The sequence below is a fragment of the Anoplophora glabripennis genome, unplaced genomic scaffold, assembly GCF_000390285.2.
Source record: "Anoplophora glabripennis isolate ALB-LARVAE unplaced genomic scaffold, Agla_2.0 scaffold3, whole genome shotgun sequence".
Lineage (NCBI taxonomy): Eukaryota > Metazoa > Arthropoda > Insecta > Coleoptera > Cerambycidae > Anoplophora > Anoplophora glabripennis.
Window position 1 is genome coordinate 2,016,925 of NW_019416486.1, and position 17,027 is coordinate 2,033,951.

General features: G+C 33.5%; 1 protein-coding gene across 1 annotated transcript in view; it reads left to right on the forward strand.

Moving 5' to 3' along the window:
- LOC108917435 (synaptotagmin-12) overlaps window positions 1–17,027 on the forward strand; it is a 38,024-nt gene that overhangs the window by 19,246 nt on the left and 1,751 nt on the right. Inside the window, exons 3-8 of the mRNA XM_018724029.1 lie at window positions 1,629–1,636; window positions 7,798–7,948; window positions 7,997–8,166; window positions 13,000–13,342; window positions 13,737–13,868; window positions 13,922–14,041. Coding sequence (XP_018579545.1) covers window positions 1,629–1,636; window positions 7,798–7,948; window positions 7,997–8,166; window positions 13,000–13,342; window positions 13,737–13,868; window positions 13,922–14,041 — 924 coding nt within the window. The remainder of the gene's footprint in view (window positions 1–1,628; window positions 1,637–7,797; window positions 7,949–7,996; window positions 8,167–12,999; window positions 13,343–13,736; window positions 13,869–13,921; window positions 14,042–17,027) is intronic.

A 17,027-nucleotide genomic window follows, 5' to 3' on the forward strand; every position in this document is an offset into this window, starting at 1 on the left:
ACTCATTTGATTTACGAGTCATATTTTACAATATATTACTAATGGATCTTTTTCCATCAGCATTAAAGGAGTATTCAATATTTATTTCGCTTTTAGTATTTTCTTAATTTAAATTACAATATTAAACACAAACTAGTTAGTAAAAGGTGAACTGGTTGCCAATGTGTCTAAATTACAGAGGGTGTTAATGATATACTCTGCCTTACTTTAATAGTGGGTTCGATTTCACAAATCAATAAAAAAGGGTTTGTATAGATATTTGTGAGGAAATGATTTGTTTTCGATATACAGGGTGTCGAATTTAAAAAGAAATCTCTCATTTACCTATATAAATACATCTCAAAGTGCTTGACACAAATTCCCTTGTTGTTCTCGAGCTAGACTCTTTGGGGGCAGACTCGCTATCAGAACCCCTACTCCCGCCTTAATATTCATTTTGGTCCTGTTGTTAGTTCTAAGGTCACTAAAGGTGGAACCACTTCTCAGACTATGGTGATCCTCTTAGGCGGTCAGTACCGGTTTCTCTAATTGGTTGCATCCAATACTTTCAAACGTTTCGTCGTTCTTCACAATCGGTATCTTCAGTGGTGGCTCTGCAAAAGTTTCGTCACTGCTGATGCCGCTTGCAACCTCGTCACCGGTCTTATAGCGTCGGAGTCGTTGCATCCGCATCTAGGTGGGAATGGAATGGGTAATCCCTAATGCGTTGCAGATAACGTCGCGCACGCCTCCAGTCCTGTGGAGGGGCGTAGTAGGGTAGTAATAGCAGGTCCGCCTTCGCAGAACCTAGTTCGAGAATAACAAGAGCAGATAAAAGAATCTTAGAATATAAAACTAAGGAACTGGAATGCTATGTAACGTCCTATAAGACGTAACGTGCAATTTTTAAATTCCGAACCTACTTTTATCGCTATATGAAAAAGCATTCTACACAGTAAATACTGTTAAAGTAAAGTTGAAATAGCTGAAAGGGTTCGTTCTAATACTTTGTACAAATTGTCACAATTGAGGTTGGGAGATAAACATAAATTAAACAAGTGTTGTTCCAAACAAAAATGTATTCTAAAAGTTAATTGCTGTTTGTTTGTTTGTTTAAATTTAAATCAACAGTTGTGGTTGAAAGCAAATAGACATGGGAAAATCCAAAGCACACGCGTGGTGCAACGGTAACATATTGTATACGTAGATTCTGAAACGGTGACAAAAACATTTTATTTCGTTCCTGAAAACTGTATATTTGAAGTCGATATAAATAATTGTCTCATTGTGCAGGGTGAGTGGATGAGTCAGATTCAACGCCGGACCACAGTATATGGCATGACATAGTACTTTTGAAAATAATTAACGAAGATATGATATATTCAAACTAAATTTAACATGCATTAATATCAAGTCCTATACTCAACCATTTAACACGACTTTCATTTTAAAATATCAGCATACCCGGATTTCCGTTTGCTATGTTTAGTTAGGTTAGGGATATATTCCTTTTTAGTTCGTTGCATTAATTGGATCAAAATAATAACTTTTTATTCTTGCACTTTTTCTCTAAAATGCATCCTTGAGGAGTTATAGGCATTTTAATAATGCTCAAAATTGATTGGTTAAAATTGGTTGCTACTTTTTAGAGAAAAAAGTGCAGAAATAAAAAGTTTTTGGGTTAACACGTCTTTAATTCTTAACTATTGTAATAAAATATCGAGATTTCCACTGATTTTGAGCTAATTTTTGAGGTTAGGGAACAATGTTGGAGCATTTCTGATAGCTCCATTGTCTTCAGCGAGTGAAAATACAAGGGTGCATAAAAAAGTAAAATAATGAAATGAAAATAATCTATGATTACTAATGAAAAACACATACTTTACATATTGATTGAAGTTATTAAATAATATAAACTAGTACAAACTTTCGAGTAAGACGTATGTACTCAACCTGGACATTCAACTTTAACTTATTAGGTACTTTTAAAATTATGGCGAATGCGCCGGTGGAATGAACAGAACTCGAGGCCAACCAACATGAAAACATTTCCATAGAAAACGACACTACCTCTAGACATAATATATTCTATTCACTTTGCTACTGTATAAATGCCTTCCATTCGAATGAAGCTTCATTCAATGTTACGTACCTGTACACAGAAAAAAACATTTTGTGTAAATTACGGTTCATTCACGTTAACATCAGTAATTACATCTGCAGAATATATGAATAAATTTGAATTATTTTTCTGAATTTTGTGAAGCAGTAACACGCTATTTTCGGAAATCAGTTCAGTGATCAAAAATGCCTCAATAACAAAAATTACCAGACAGGATTGCAGTAACATAAACAAAACTGTTATGTGTAATCACTTTTTAATATCTTAAAAAGATCTTACTTCGTCTTATTTATGAGTATTTGCATTGCACCCCATAACTATCATTATTGTTATGAGGTTATAAAAATACAACGCTTACAGATTTAATTCTCCCCAGATTTAAGGAAATTTTGAAAAACGTTTTAACCCCCACTTTGAGGGGTGTCTCAAGGAGTACCGCAAACGACTTCTTTTGAGCTAGGTACGTACACCCTTTGTCGAACAACACAAGTCTTCCATTCCTAATACATTCAACTGAAAAACTTTATAAGCATTGGTTAAAGAGAGTGGAGGCTTCTGGTAGCTAAAACGGATTCAACTTCAGCAGAAAAAAGTTGATTGTGTTTTTATTTTTTATTTATATTTTCTTATTCCAATATGTGTTCTGTATCTTTTAGTATACATTTCTACTTTTAAGATATTCAAAAATGGATTCTCTATTTTTTACAATATATATGATTTTTATTACAATTACTATACCTTTATAAAAAACGATTTTTTTGTATAAATTCTGAATATAGTGATTTACAATCATTTAAAATCGACTAATGTCATCATTGCTGGTAGGGAAAGTTGTAAGACACGATTCCTAGGAAAACAATATTTTTAGGCATATTTTATAATTACAAACGCTTATTTTATGTAAAGAAAAAGTTATTGTTGCAACGAAATTTTGTAATACAATCATTTAGCTCCTTTGTCTAAAATAAATGGCATAAAAGGAATTTATAACAGGTCATAAAGGAATATCTCATATCATTTTATGTTTTGAATGTTTTAAAATGGCAAATGCTTTTAGGTTTAGAATAAGTGCATTTGCTGTACTACTATCAAGGCAACGAAACATATAAATATCATTAGATATAATCAACGATATTGTAATATACCTACTTAGATGTATGAAATGTAAGAAATTTATGTTCAAAAACTTAAAATTTGATCAGGTTTACTGCTGATTGAATTTCTTATTTTCTCCACCCTCTGACGTACATCATAATCTATCTCTTAAATGATTAATAGAGACGTATTTTGCTCCAGTTCACCTTCAAACTCAATTTATAAGGACTGTTTTAAAATGGATATGGTAATTAAGTTTTCAGACATGACAAAGACATAACAGATATAGGAGGGGATTGCTGAATTCAATTGCCACAGGCTTTTATACGGACAAAGATGTTCCCGAAAATATGAAAATATTCATTACTAACACACCTATAACATATTACTTCAAAAATCATAATTATATTATAAATGCAATGCATATTTAATCATTTTCTCTTCTTTGTTTTCTTTTGTTGGTAAAATAAATTTTTAATTCGAATTTAATTTTTCATTATCTGGTTCAATTCTAACAGAGGTACGATTTTGACACCCTTCCAGTAGAGTATGGCCCTCTTGTTACAAAACACCCTGTATAATCATAGACTAGCTGCATTTTACGAGTACTTAATTTTATCTGATATTTAAATTCACTGAATAATTCCTCTGACAAAATTCTAAGGCGATGAATGAAACATGGAGGAACCCCTAGAGAATTCTCAATTAAACAGAACTTGAAATATTGTGCAGGGATTCATAAATCTTACTCGGGCTCAACTTCCCTAAAGGAATGAAGAAACTCACCATAAATAACTTGAGAATGATCTTACCATATACGCAGAGGCTGAATTCATCTTGTCGAGTTGAATTTCAGATTCGTTTAAGGTTTAGGTATTTCAAAATATTAAAAAAAAACATAAAACAAGATTTAATTATTTTACATCATTGGGTAGTTAGGAATTAGCTATCACTTAAAGAAGTTGAGATTTTTTATGAAATTATTTCGTTATTTTGTATAAAATTACGTCTCGATCACATTAAAGAGAAAAATTCACATGGTCAGTATAATCTGAACAAAACCAGGAAAATTATGGGCAAAATATATTTCCGCCATAATAAAGCCATAAATAAAATAAAGGTTTAAACTTGTCAAATAACGAACTCATTTAGGTGCTTAATAAAACTATTTGCCTTGTGCACCTTTTATTACAGAATATTTTAACAGGACCCCAGTCTGTGACTGGCTATAAATTTATTACGGAAGTACTCTGCGTTCACGACTCAAGGCGTGATATACGGCGTCAGCGGCTGTTTCAGCATAATTTATTTGATACCGGAATATTCATAAAACTGTACTTGAAAGCTCACCCAGCCCAGAACAGCAAAAGGCGCCATCTATTAACCGCAAAAGACGCAAGGCCATAACCGAATAAGAAAGAAATGAAAAATGAAGAAAAAATAACGCATTGGGCATTTTGGGGCCTCTCACTACACTAGTATGACCACTTGATACACGCCAATGTCGAAAATTACCAAGATGATACTGCATTTTCCCCAACTTCTCTATATTAATACTTGATGGAAAATTTCGCTCCCCTATTTTGCACCCAATCAAATGATTGGCTACAAAATGAGCATTAAAATTATAATTATTAGTAACATTAAAAATACAATTGTTATAAACAATTTTAGGTTGATTTTATCATCTGTTGTATTTTGTCATGACAAGTTTTTCTCATGATTTCAATCATCTCTCTTTATTGTGAAATTATCTAAAATTTTTTCAATTTTCGTGTGGCAAATTTACTATTTCACGAGACATCTTATTTCGCAACGTCAGCATGGCTTCATGCAAAAAAAGTCAACAATATCTAATTATCTGTTTTTTCGCAATATGTTTCTGAGGTTTTGGAAAAGTTATTTATACAGACTTCTAAAAAGCCAAATTGGCCTTAACATTCTTCTTTCGGAACTAGAGAATTTTGGCTTTTCAAAGGCTAATAGAAAAAAATTCACTTTGAAATCATTTAATTTTATATATGTCATTCCACAAGGTTGCAGTTTGGGTCCCCTATTTTTACTTTTTATTAAAGTTCTTCCTTCCTAAAATCATTACTTGTGAGCATTAATTGCTGATGATTTCAAGCTTTATTCTGAAACAAGTTTAACAAAACTTAATAATAGTAACGTAATCACACAAAATTTTACTATTTATGGCTATTTGTCATTGGTAATAATGGCGTCAGTAGAGATGAAGGATTCAAAGATCATATTGATCATAGTATGCCTAGTGAATTTGAATAATATGATTTTGCAGGGACTTTACCAATGTACACACTTCCAAAACTTTGTTTTGCACTTTTGAATCATATAAAGTATATGATATCCGATGTAACATGTACATACATTGCCAAAACTTAGAAATGGTTCAAAGGCAAGTTAACATTTTTGTTTTTTTTTACAAGAGGGATCTTATCCACCTAGATGTTTTTCTACAAAATCGATTTAATTTTTAATCGTTGGAAATCAAACATAATATCATACTGATTTGATATTTATACGTCCCTTATGAATAGCAAGGTAGATTGTCCTGAACTTTTGAGCACAATTAATTATTTAATATCTTGCCAAAACTTTACAGAACAAGCCGTATTTTATCGTGTTGCGCCTCCAATAATCATAAATTTCAACAAAGTCTCCTATTCATGTGTGTCAGTTTTATAAAATAAAATTACAAATAGCTGTGGCATTCATAATGATAATTTAAATAATAATATATGTAAGTGGGCAGTTGAATTAGTTACAGTATTTTTTATTTGAATTTAGCTGTAACAGACTATTGCATAGTGTTTATTTTATTTTATTAGTTTTATTTTATATTTAAGTTTAATATAATTTAAGTATACTCATATGTACTTACTTAAGTTTGCATCACGAAATATTGTACTTTTTTCTACTAGTTTAATAAATCATAATTGTTATCATTATCATTATCACTGTTATTGCCATTGTTATTGTCATCGTATTTTTCATATCACTATTAGTATCAGTATCAGTATGAAAATCAGAATCAAAATCGCAGTCAGTATCATTATCGTTATCATTGTCGATACCGTTATCGTTATCATTATTATTATCGCTTCATTTTTTTCATTTTGTATTTCATAACTTTCTTAACTCTCTATACCTTTACATATAATTTCACTTAGCCGCTAAGCTTCGTTTAAAATGTTTTACATATTGTGCTTGCCTTGAGTACTCATTTTTTTTTAAATCTCTTTGCAAGAAACAAGCAACCCTAATGCGTCAGAAACATCCACTTATTTTATATGTCGTTTAAGTAATTGTCAGCCATACTTGAGCGTTATCATAAAAAGCATCTCCACCTGAAACCATAAATATCACTTAATCTGAAATGGTAAATCTTCTGGGAAAACAAAAATAAAAGAAGTTGAAATACGTAGTCAAAGTAAAAATTGAACTGAAACAATTGTGTGTTATTTTTGTATACATTTTATTTAAATTCTTATATTGCCATAATTAATTACTTAGTTAATTAATTGGCAAAATAATTGGGTAAAATAAGTAGTCTATTAGCTAATAAAAATTCGTTGAAAGGCTCTAGATTTTCCAATGATGCTTACATCATTGGAAAATCCAGAGCTTTGGATAAAAGCACATTTTTCTCAATTTGTAAATTATGTAGCGTTACTACATACTATAAATAGTTCCGTTCAACGTTTTAAAAGTTAGAAACTAATTTTCTCTAATAAAATAACCTGAAACATACAATGTCCAAACCGTTTTCTTCAATAGAAAGCGCATATTTTCCATCACATTTTACCGACACTAACAATAAAATACAACCGTGTGGGTAACTACCAGAGACTGAATGTGGGATGTGAAATATCGATTCACCTTTTCAGCTGTAAACTTTGTATGCATAACATCATTATAATAGACCTGGGAAATTGCTTATACTGACTTCAAACATGTCCTTTTCAACAAAGGCAAACGAGGTTATTTTCAGTGAAGACTTCTTCAACGACATGAAAGAATAAGTGCTGTTTCGAGCCAGACGGGAATCGTTCTTTTAAAACAAATAACACAAGGTGTTCGATGACAGACTGCACGTACAAAATGTGCGAAGGCGAGTCAAAATATCGCCCAAGAATTTGTGAATATACAAAGTGCTTCTTAATTTTTTTTTTATTTCTTTTTTAAGTCAGCTCATAACTGTGAGCTTTTTGCTAGTTCAATTGCTGCTAGTGAGTTAAACAATGGATTATATTTTTATAAGGCCGAAATATCCCTATACTTTTGTTTGTTGTAAATAGAGACGAGATTTTTTGCTGTTGCTAGCAAATACGTTTGTGCTTTACGCAAATATTTTGCTGGCAGTAGCTAAAATATCCAAGCAAAGCACATCACTTGGATAATTTCTTTCAGTGTAGATTTTCAACAAGACATCATATTTACCTTTATTTTTACGATACAACATCATCACTAACCATCAAAAAACGTTCACCTTCTCATCTAATTCCCGTTCTCCATTCCTAGGGAATCCTGCAAAAAACGCTGAAGCTAATAACCCAATAACGAACTCCCTTTTGTTCCAGTAACGAAGAGACAACAAGAACCATCGAGACCACATCAATATCCCCCATCCCCAGGCCCGTATCAGCAGTCAACGTGGCCAACCTGATCTCCCAGTCGTCGTTCCCCGTCTGCATCACGCCCCCGCCCAGTCCCTGCTCACCGGGAATGGCGGCCTTCATCAACAGCGGCCCCCTGAAATTGTCGGGGGTCTACGTTCAGCCCAGTCAGCAGGTTCCGTTGGCCCAATGCGAGGAGGCCGATGTCATATCGGGCGTCTTGAAAAGGGCCATGTCTTGCGATAGCATCTGCTCAGACACTTCCGTTGCCCTGGGGGACCTGGAGATGTTCAATGTAACGGGGTATTTGTGTATCGGCCTAGAATATGACAGGTATTTAATCTGATTATTTTCGACGCGCTGACAAGTATTAAACGCATCACACGTGAGGCATTTGGGACCAAGCACAAACTACGTTGCTACTACATAATTGTAAGCTCTGGATATTTCGGTTTTAGTGAACAAATACTATCTACATTCTAATTGAATAAATAAATAGTAAGATAAATAAATAGGTAAATATTTAAGTATATACAGTGTGATTCATTAACACTGGGAAAATCGAAAGCTGAAGATAATAGGTACACGTAAAATGGTGACCATTGGCCTTATCCGAAAGTTGATAGTTTTGGAAATACAGGATGTTGAAAGTAAAAATTTTAAATCGCTTTTTTGCGATTATTCTGAAAATATGTAGGTTAAGAACTTGAAAATTTGTGAAACTATATTTTTTTAAGCGACGAACAAGATGCGTGTTGCAATTTCAGCGTTGGTCATAGAGGGCGCCACTTACAACCAATTTTACCGAAAATTAGGTTAATAACTTTTTACCCTGTATGTCTAATATGAAACTTGATTCAAAACCTGAAAGAGCAATAAGTTTTCCATTAATTATGCACTCTTGTTTCATTTCGGTATCTCGATCCGTTTTCGAGAAAAATCGATTTAACGAACACTATGTTTTGATAATACGAGAAATTAAAAGCGAAACAANATAGATAAATAAATAGGTAAATATTTAAGTATATACAGTGTGATTCATTAACAGTGGGAAAATCGAAAGCTGAAGATACTTCACGTAAAATGGTGACCATTGGCGCAAATATGCCTTATCCGAAAGTTTATAGTTTCGGAAATACAAGGTGTTGAAAGTAAAAATTTTAAATAATTTTTTTTGTTGTTTTTTTCTCAAACCTTCATCTATTTTTGCTATTTTTTACCTATTTTTTGAGGTTAGAAAAAATGTGACGTGTAGCTCAAATCTGACAGTGGATTCGGATTCAACGCGTCAAAATACCTACTATAGGATATACTAGTTTGGTCAAAACCTTATTACACTTTTTTTGTGTGGCTGTATAATTGATAAAATAGATAGTCTGCATTTTGAAAAGGAATTTTTCTTCGACTCTAAACTTTCTTTTACATACCATGTTGCCGAATTAGTTGCTGCTGGGTATAAGAAACTAGGCTTTATTTTACGAAATTGCAAATGGTTTTCTAATTTGAATACTTTGCACCTACTATTCAACACTTACGTTCCATCTAAATTAGAATATGCTTCGATTATATGGAACCCTTCGTATACTGTACATAAAAATGATATTGAGGGTATTCAGAGAAGATTTTTAAAATTTTTGTATTTCAAAGAGACAGATCTTTACCCACCTAGAGGTTTTCCGCATGGAAATCTTATTAAAAGGTTTAATGTCTCAAGTCTCGAAAATAGAAGAAAATGCCATTCATGTATGTTTTTATTGCCCTTACATTTTAGAAAAGATATACTTTTCTGTTCCGTCCTTGCACACTCGAAACACTAATTTAATTCACCTTAGTACCCCGAGAACGAATATACTTAAGTTTTCTCCCTTGTATGAAATGTGTTCGAGTTTTAAATCGCTTAAATTAGATGCTTTTAATTGTAAACTTAGAGACATTAAGTCAATTTTTAATTGCTGATTTTTGGCATTGGAACATAAATTTTTGTTTTTATTGTTTTTATTTGCTTTTTTTTGTAATTTTATGCAATACCTGATCTTGTATTGTACCGTATTGTTGTTTTGTCTTTTTTATTCTCTTTTTTATACGAACTTATATGTATTTTCCTGCCCTGTAATTGGGTATCCTGTGAAACAGTGTATGTCATAAATAAATAAATAAAATAAATAAATATCCTGTGTACTACTTAATATTAATAAATTAACCACGTAGCGAATGCTGGGACCTGGTGGTGAATGTCTTGGAGGCCAAGGATCTGTGTGGCGTGGCGAGGAGGGACGACTTCCTGGACAGCTACGTCAGAGTGTCCCTGCTGCCAGACAAAGAAGCCACCATTNTTCAAGACCAAAAAGAAAAATCAAAAGGATTGAAGTCCGGACTTCTGGGTGGACAAGCAAAAATGCTTACATGGCCAATCCAGCGATTTGGAAAAACTACATTTAAATATGCACGCACTGGCCGAGAAAAATACGGTGGAGTTCACAGTTCCGTCGTGCATGAACCACATGTCTCTTCTTAAATAAAGTAGAACTTCTTCAAGCCGTGGAAGCATTTTTGCTTGGCCACTCAGAAGACCAGACTTCATCCTCTTGATTTTTCTATTTGGCCTCGAATGAAAGATATCGTTTACAAAGAATCTATTGGTTCGTATATGAAGACTTGTAGCAAAGAATACAAATCGCTGCCAACGAAATCAGACGCAATCCCAATATGTTATTTTAAACTCGAAGATCTCTCGGAAAACGTTGTGTAAAGTGTATCAGTGTCAACGGTGGATTCTTCGAACAATTACTTTAAATCATTATTACGTAGTTATTTCATTTGTTTTACTGTTAATTGTTGTAATAACATGAAGAAACACTTTGTTTCGCTATTACTTTCTCGTATTATCAAAACATGGTATTCGTTAAATCTATTTTTCTCGAAAACGCATCGAGATACCGAAATGAAACAAGAGTGCATAATTAATGGAACAATTATTGCTCTTTCAAGTTTAGAAGCAAGTTTCATGTTAGACATATAGGGAAAAAATTATTAACTAAATTTTCGATAAAATTGATCGTAATAGTGGCGCCCTCTATGAGCAACGCTGAATTTACAACACGCATCTTATTCGTCGCTTAAAAAAATATAGTATCATAAATTTTCAAGTTCCTAACCTACATATTTTCAGAATAATCACAAAAAAACGATTTAAAATTTTAATTTTCAACACCGAAACTATCAACTTTCGGATAGGGCATGTTTACATTTATGTAGTATCTGAATCACCCTGTATACCTAAGTAAAGTTTTTAAAAAAAAAGGTTTGGGGTTCGCAGCTCCTACAGGGCCTTTCTATTGTGTACGATTTCGTTGTTCAGGTTATGTTAACATCCAAAGATCCATACAATCAAAGGTCTATCTAATGCTGTCTTAAAAAAGCCATCCATCTGAAGATACATACATTCATCCACAAAATCAACCATATTAGATCCGCCATGTTGAATTTGCAATTCTGAGCTCATATTCGTAATCAGCAACCTCCAAAACCCCCCAGGACCCAATTCGGTATTCATCTGTTGATTTTTCGAAAATCTCGTCCGCCTTATTGGATCCAATATAGCATTAATCTGAAACCCCTACATACCAAAATTTTCATGATTCTATTCGTTTCTTGCAAACCTCTATTTCTGGCCGATTTTTGAGGTTAGAAAAAAATGAGGTGTGCTGTATGATTTCTAAAGGTGGCTTTGGATTCAGCAAGCCCAATTACATATAACAATGCTAAGAAATGTGAAAAATATTTTTTTTGTTGTTTTTTCTCATACTTTTTCATCTATTTTTGCTATTTTTGACCTATTTTTTGTGGTTAGTAAAAATGTGACGTGTAGCTCAAATCTGACAGTGGATTCGGATTCAACGCGTCAAAATACTATAGTATATACTAGTTTGGTCAAAACCATATTACACTTTTTTGTGTGGGCTGTATAATTGATACAAAAAATAGTCTGCATTTTGAAAAGGAAGTTTCCTTATACAACCTTACCAAATTTCCGTATATTATCGCCATCCTTTACATAACTCTAGGACAATATAGCAATAGCTTACTTCTTCTGGGGTGCCTCAAGGCTCTGTATTGGGACCATTGCTATTCAACATTTATATTAATGATATTACGTCTACATTAAATTGTATATTAAATTATTCACTTCAGTTCGCACTAATGACGACGTAGGTAATTAAACTTCAAAATGATCTGTACATCTGTAATGTCCTGGTGTGAAACAAATCAGCTTCCATAAGCAAATGTAACCATATGAGTTTTAGTAGACACCATAATCCTCTATTGTCTAAATATTTGCTTAATAACCAGAGTATTCAAAAGGGTGATAAATTGAAAGATCTTGGAGTCAACTTCGACTCTAAACTTTCTTTTACAGACCAATCATCCGAATTAGTTGCTGCTGGGTATAAGAAACTAGGCTTTACTTTACGAAATTGCAAATGGTTTTCTAATTTTAATACTTTGCACTTACTATTCAACACAGTTGTCCAAATTAGAATATGCTTCGATTATATGTAACCCTTCATATAATGTACATAAAAATGATATTGAGGGTATTCAGAGAAGATTTTTAAAATTATTGTATTTCAAAGAGACAGATCTTTACCCACCCAGAGGTTTTCCGCAAGGAGATCTTCTTAAAAGGTTTAATGTCTCATGTCTCGAAAATAGAAGAAAATGCCATTCATGTATGTTTTTATATAAACTATTAAATAATAAAATCGATTGCCCTTACATTTTAGAAAAGATAAACTTTTATGTTCCGTCCTTGCTCACTCGAAACACTAATTTATTTCACCTTAGTACCCCGAGGACGAATATACTTAAATTTTCTCCCTTGTATGAAATGTGTTCGAGTTTTAATTCGCTTAAATTAGATGCTTTTAATTGTAAACTTAGAGACATTAAGTCAATTTTTAATTGCTGATTTTTGTTTTTATTCGTTTGTTTTTTTTTTGTAATTTTATGCAATACCTAATCTTGTATTGTACCGTATTGTTGTTTTGTCTTTTTTATTTTCTTTTTTATATGAACTTATATGTATTTTCCTGCCCTGTAATTGGGTATCCTGTGAAACAGTGTATGTCATGTGTACTACTTAATATTAATAAATTAACCACGTAGCGAATGCTGGGACCTGGTGGTGAATGTCTTGGAGGCCAAGGATCTGTGTGGCGTGGCGAGGAGGGACGACTTCCTGGACAGCTACGTCAGAGTGTCCCTGCTGCCAGACAAAGAAGCCACCATTCAAACGAAAGTTTATCGCAGCACGGGCAGCCCCAGTTACAAGGAGAGATTCCTTTTTTCACTCAACCCCAGGGAACAATCGCAGAGGCTGCTCTGCTTTCACGTTTACGCTACCGACTTTCTGTCTCACACCCTCATCGGGGAGGGCGAGATCCGACTGTCGGATATCAGCCTCAGACAGCCCGTCACTACGTGGGTTACCCTTACCGACACCGGACAGGTAAGACTTCCTTAGCCTTAGCTAGGAATATTTGACCTGCCCTTGTTGTTCTCTGGCTAGACTGTATGGGGGCGGACCAGCATTCGTCTAGAGGGAGTAAAAGATAGGCGCAGCGATTTGGTATAAGAGCGTATACCTTACCGGGTCCAGTGTGTATTTGTGGTCCAAGCTATCTCAGACTCAAACTTATTTGTGTTTACATATTTATCTAGAACATCAATAGAATTTCACTTGCAAAAACCACACTTACACTAAAACAAAATTAGTTACAAATGAAACTACAATTCGTATTTCATTGTAGCACCACCAAAACAGTGATCTGAATTTTTAGGGGAACTGATTTGCTAACTAGTTCTATATGATTTTTGCCTAAAAAGATACCCTTCCTTTTCAGAAAGGAACAGAATTCGGGGAGCTGATGTTTTCCATAAGCTACTTACCCACAGCAGAAAGATTGACCGTAGTTGTAGTTAAGGCTAGAAATTTAAAATTTCGGAGCGATTCTCCAGGAGAGGCCTTCGTTAAAGTAAGCCAAATTTAAGGTGAAAATAAACAATACACAATGTTTTTTATGTTTAGGTTTATCTGATGCAACATGACAAAAAAATTAACAAGAAAAAGACCTCCACGAAAAAGGGAGAGAGGAGTCCCATTTTCAATGAAGCCATGATGTTCAGCGTCCCTGCTCACACATTGTCGGTGAGTCTATTATGCAATATTTGTTTAATAATACTAGTACAAAGCATTTACAAAACCATACTAGTAACTCTACATTTAATTACCAGTGAACAGCCAACCCCTTTCTAGAGCGTCACTTTACGCCAATGGCTTTTTGAAATATTTTTGATTATTTTGTTATAATAACTCATTTAAGAAAAAATGTTCCCGTAAAATTTTCTTAGATTTAGGTAAAATCCAAAAAAAAAATTATATTTATTTTACAATTGAAAATGCTCTTATTCCTATGAATTTTAATAAATATAAAAGGCTAAATCCGATAGTAATTAGTACACAAGAAGTCACCCGTAGATCTAGAAAAAGCTTAAAAACCGCTCGCACACAAGCAGCTATCCACGAAGCCGAAAACCGCTAAAAATATATCAAAACCAAAACAAAGGCCGACTACGGGAAAAAGAACGATTTCAAGAAGAAATTGATAGCAGCAATCTGACGACGGGATCTTGTATAGGGGAGGGGGGGATAGTTAATGAAAAATACATAAATTAGTAAAGCCAATTTTGCCCCCATTTGCAGTGTTTTTAATTGTTAATAGCTTTTGCAATAATGGTCATAGGCGAATTTTAATCTACTAAAAATGAGGGTTTTATAACCCTCATATATGTGGCCACAAATTAGGCCCGATCGGTCCAATAGTTTATGAATAATTGCATTTGTTTATTCCAAACACGATTTTTTTAAACGACTAAGCTAGTTCAGTGAATGCATAAAAATCAATTTAAACGCCGGGAAATGATAATTAAAAGTCTGAAAATTATGGTATGTTAAAAAAATAATCGATTTTTTTCAATTTTGTTGCATTTTTTTGTAATGCAAAAAGGGGTATTTTTTTATAAATAAATAGAAGTAACTCCGGAACTACTGGTTCCGACAAAACGACAGTCATATCACTGGATAATTGGTAAAAAAAAAACAAAGATTTAAAAATACATATGCCCTACGCCCTTTCTGGGCCGAGATAGCCCTTTTTTTTAAAAAATCACAGCTCCATTATTTATAAACATTAACGGCTGAAATTAATGCTATATATGCACAAAGGTCTAAACTTTATGATACATTCAACTCCACGAAGAATCATGAATAAATAAAAAACTTATAGTATCTCAAAGCGGAGGCAAATTTTCTTAGCTCGTTCAGTGGGGGGGGGACCAACTCATGCTGGAAAAATAGATTCAAATCGTGCCTGCTCGAAAATTTTGTAATATCTAGACTTCCGCTTGACGTAGAAGCTTCATTTAAAAAAAAAACTGGGAAAGCTCGTCGAAAAAATAACAACTAGACCACCAGCAACCCCTAAAATATCATCCAAGCCCTAAAGAAAGGTTTTTTAAAACACTTTTTCGTCGTGCAATTTGACTGCAAGTACCTTTAAACATATGCAACGTTTTTTCGGCGAGCTACCCGTTTAAAAAAAAAAGAAGCTGCTACGTCAAAAAATTTTCGAGCAGGCACGATTTTGAATCTGTTTTTCCAGCACGAACTTATTTAGTCATGAATCTTCGTGAAGTTGTACCTTTGTGCATATATAGCATTAATTTCATCCCTTAATGTTTATAAACAATGGAGCTGTGATTTTTTTAAAAGAGCCCAGAAAGGGCGAATTTTTTTAAACCTGTTTTTTTACCAGCTAACCAGTGATATGACTGTCGTGTTCCTGAGACCAGTAGTTCCGGAGTTACTTCTATTTATTTATAAAAAAAAAATACCCCTTTTTGCATTGAAAAAAATGCAAACATACCATAATTTTCAAACTCTTAACTATCATTTCCCGGCGTTTAAATTGATTTTTATGCACTCACTGACCTAGCTCAATCGTTTAAAAAAATCGTGTTTGGGATAAACAAATGCAATTATTCATAAACTATTGGACCGATCGGGCCCAATTTGTGGCCACTTATAAAGGGTTATAATACCCTCATTTTTAGTAGATTAAAATTCGCCTATGACCATTAAAAAAGCTATTAACAATTAAAAAACACTGCAAAAATGCATGTTTTTTGCAATTGTCTTTATAAATAATGCACCGATTTTAATGCATAAAAGAAGAAATTGTAGGTTTTTTTAATACCTACAACTTTCATATGAAGACTTTTTCTCTATCTTGCCCCTGAAAAATTGTATTTAAGCAAAAACCTCATTTTGACTACTTTGGCCATTGTTTATTCGGAGAGGAGGCAAAATTGACTGTACTAATTTATGTATTTTTGATTAACTATCCTCCCTAACAAGATCCCGTCGCCAGATTGCTGCTGTCAATTTCTTCTTGAAATCGTTCTTTTTCCTTTAGAATGACTGGCCTATCATTGATGTTTCGATTTTTCTGCAAATTAAGCTCAAGATTCACAGCAACTGTGCAACGACCTCCAAACGCACCATCCAACGACGCGAGGTAACGCAAACGAAAAGCCGAACCACCTATAGCAACGGTTCAAAATCTCCCCAAAAGACAATAATTCAAGAGCGCCTGATTTTCGCACGAAATTCCACAATGGGAAACTGGCATAGCCATCAAGAGGTCCGACTGAATGTCGACCCTGACCGTCCGTAAATCATTAACCAGGCCCAAGTGTTTGATCAATAAACGTTGCACTGCTCTTCCCACTAAACATTTTTCAGTTTCTGACATGTTTCAGAAACGTTTCCATTTTTCTTGAAACGTTTCATAAATAATCCATGCAACCTTCTGGTAACGTTCTAGAAGCCCAAGATGTCCTCCCCAAAATACGTTTCCAATGAAACGTTTCAAAAAATTGGTTTCAGTAACATTCTTTTTATGTTCCATTTATGCCCTCGATATTTTTGTTTTACGTTTCAGTATATTTTCAGAAATGTTTGAGTAACATAATAATTTTATTACCATATTGTTCTCATAATGCTCTCAACTTTAGATCATTTTCATTTCAAAAGCGTTTTTGAAATAGTATAAATAGTGTGAGTATTTTTTTAA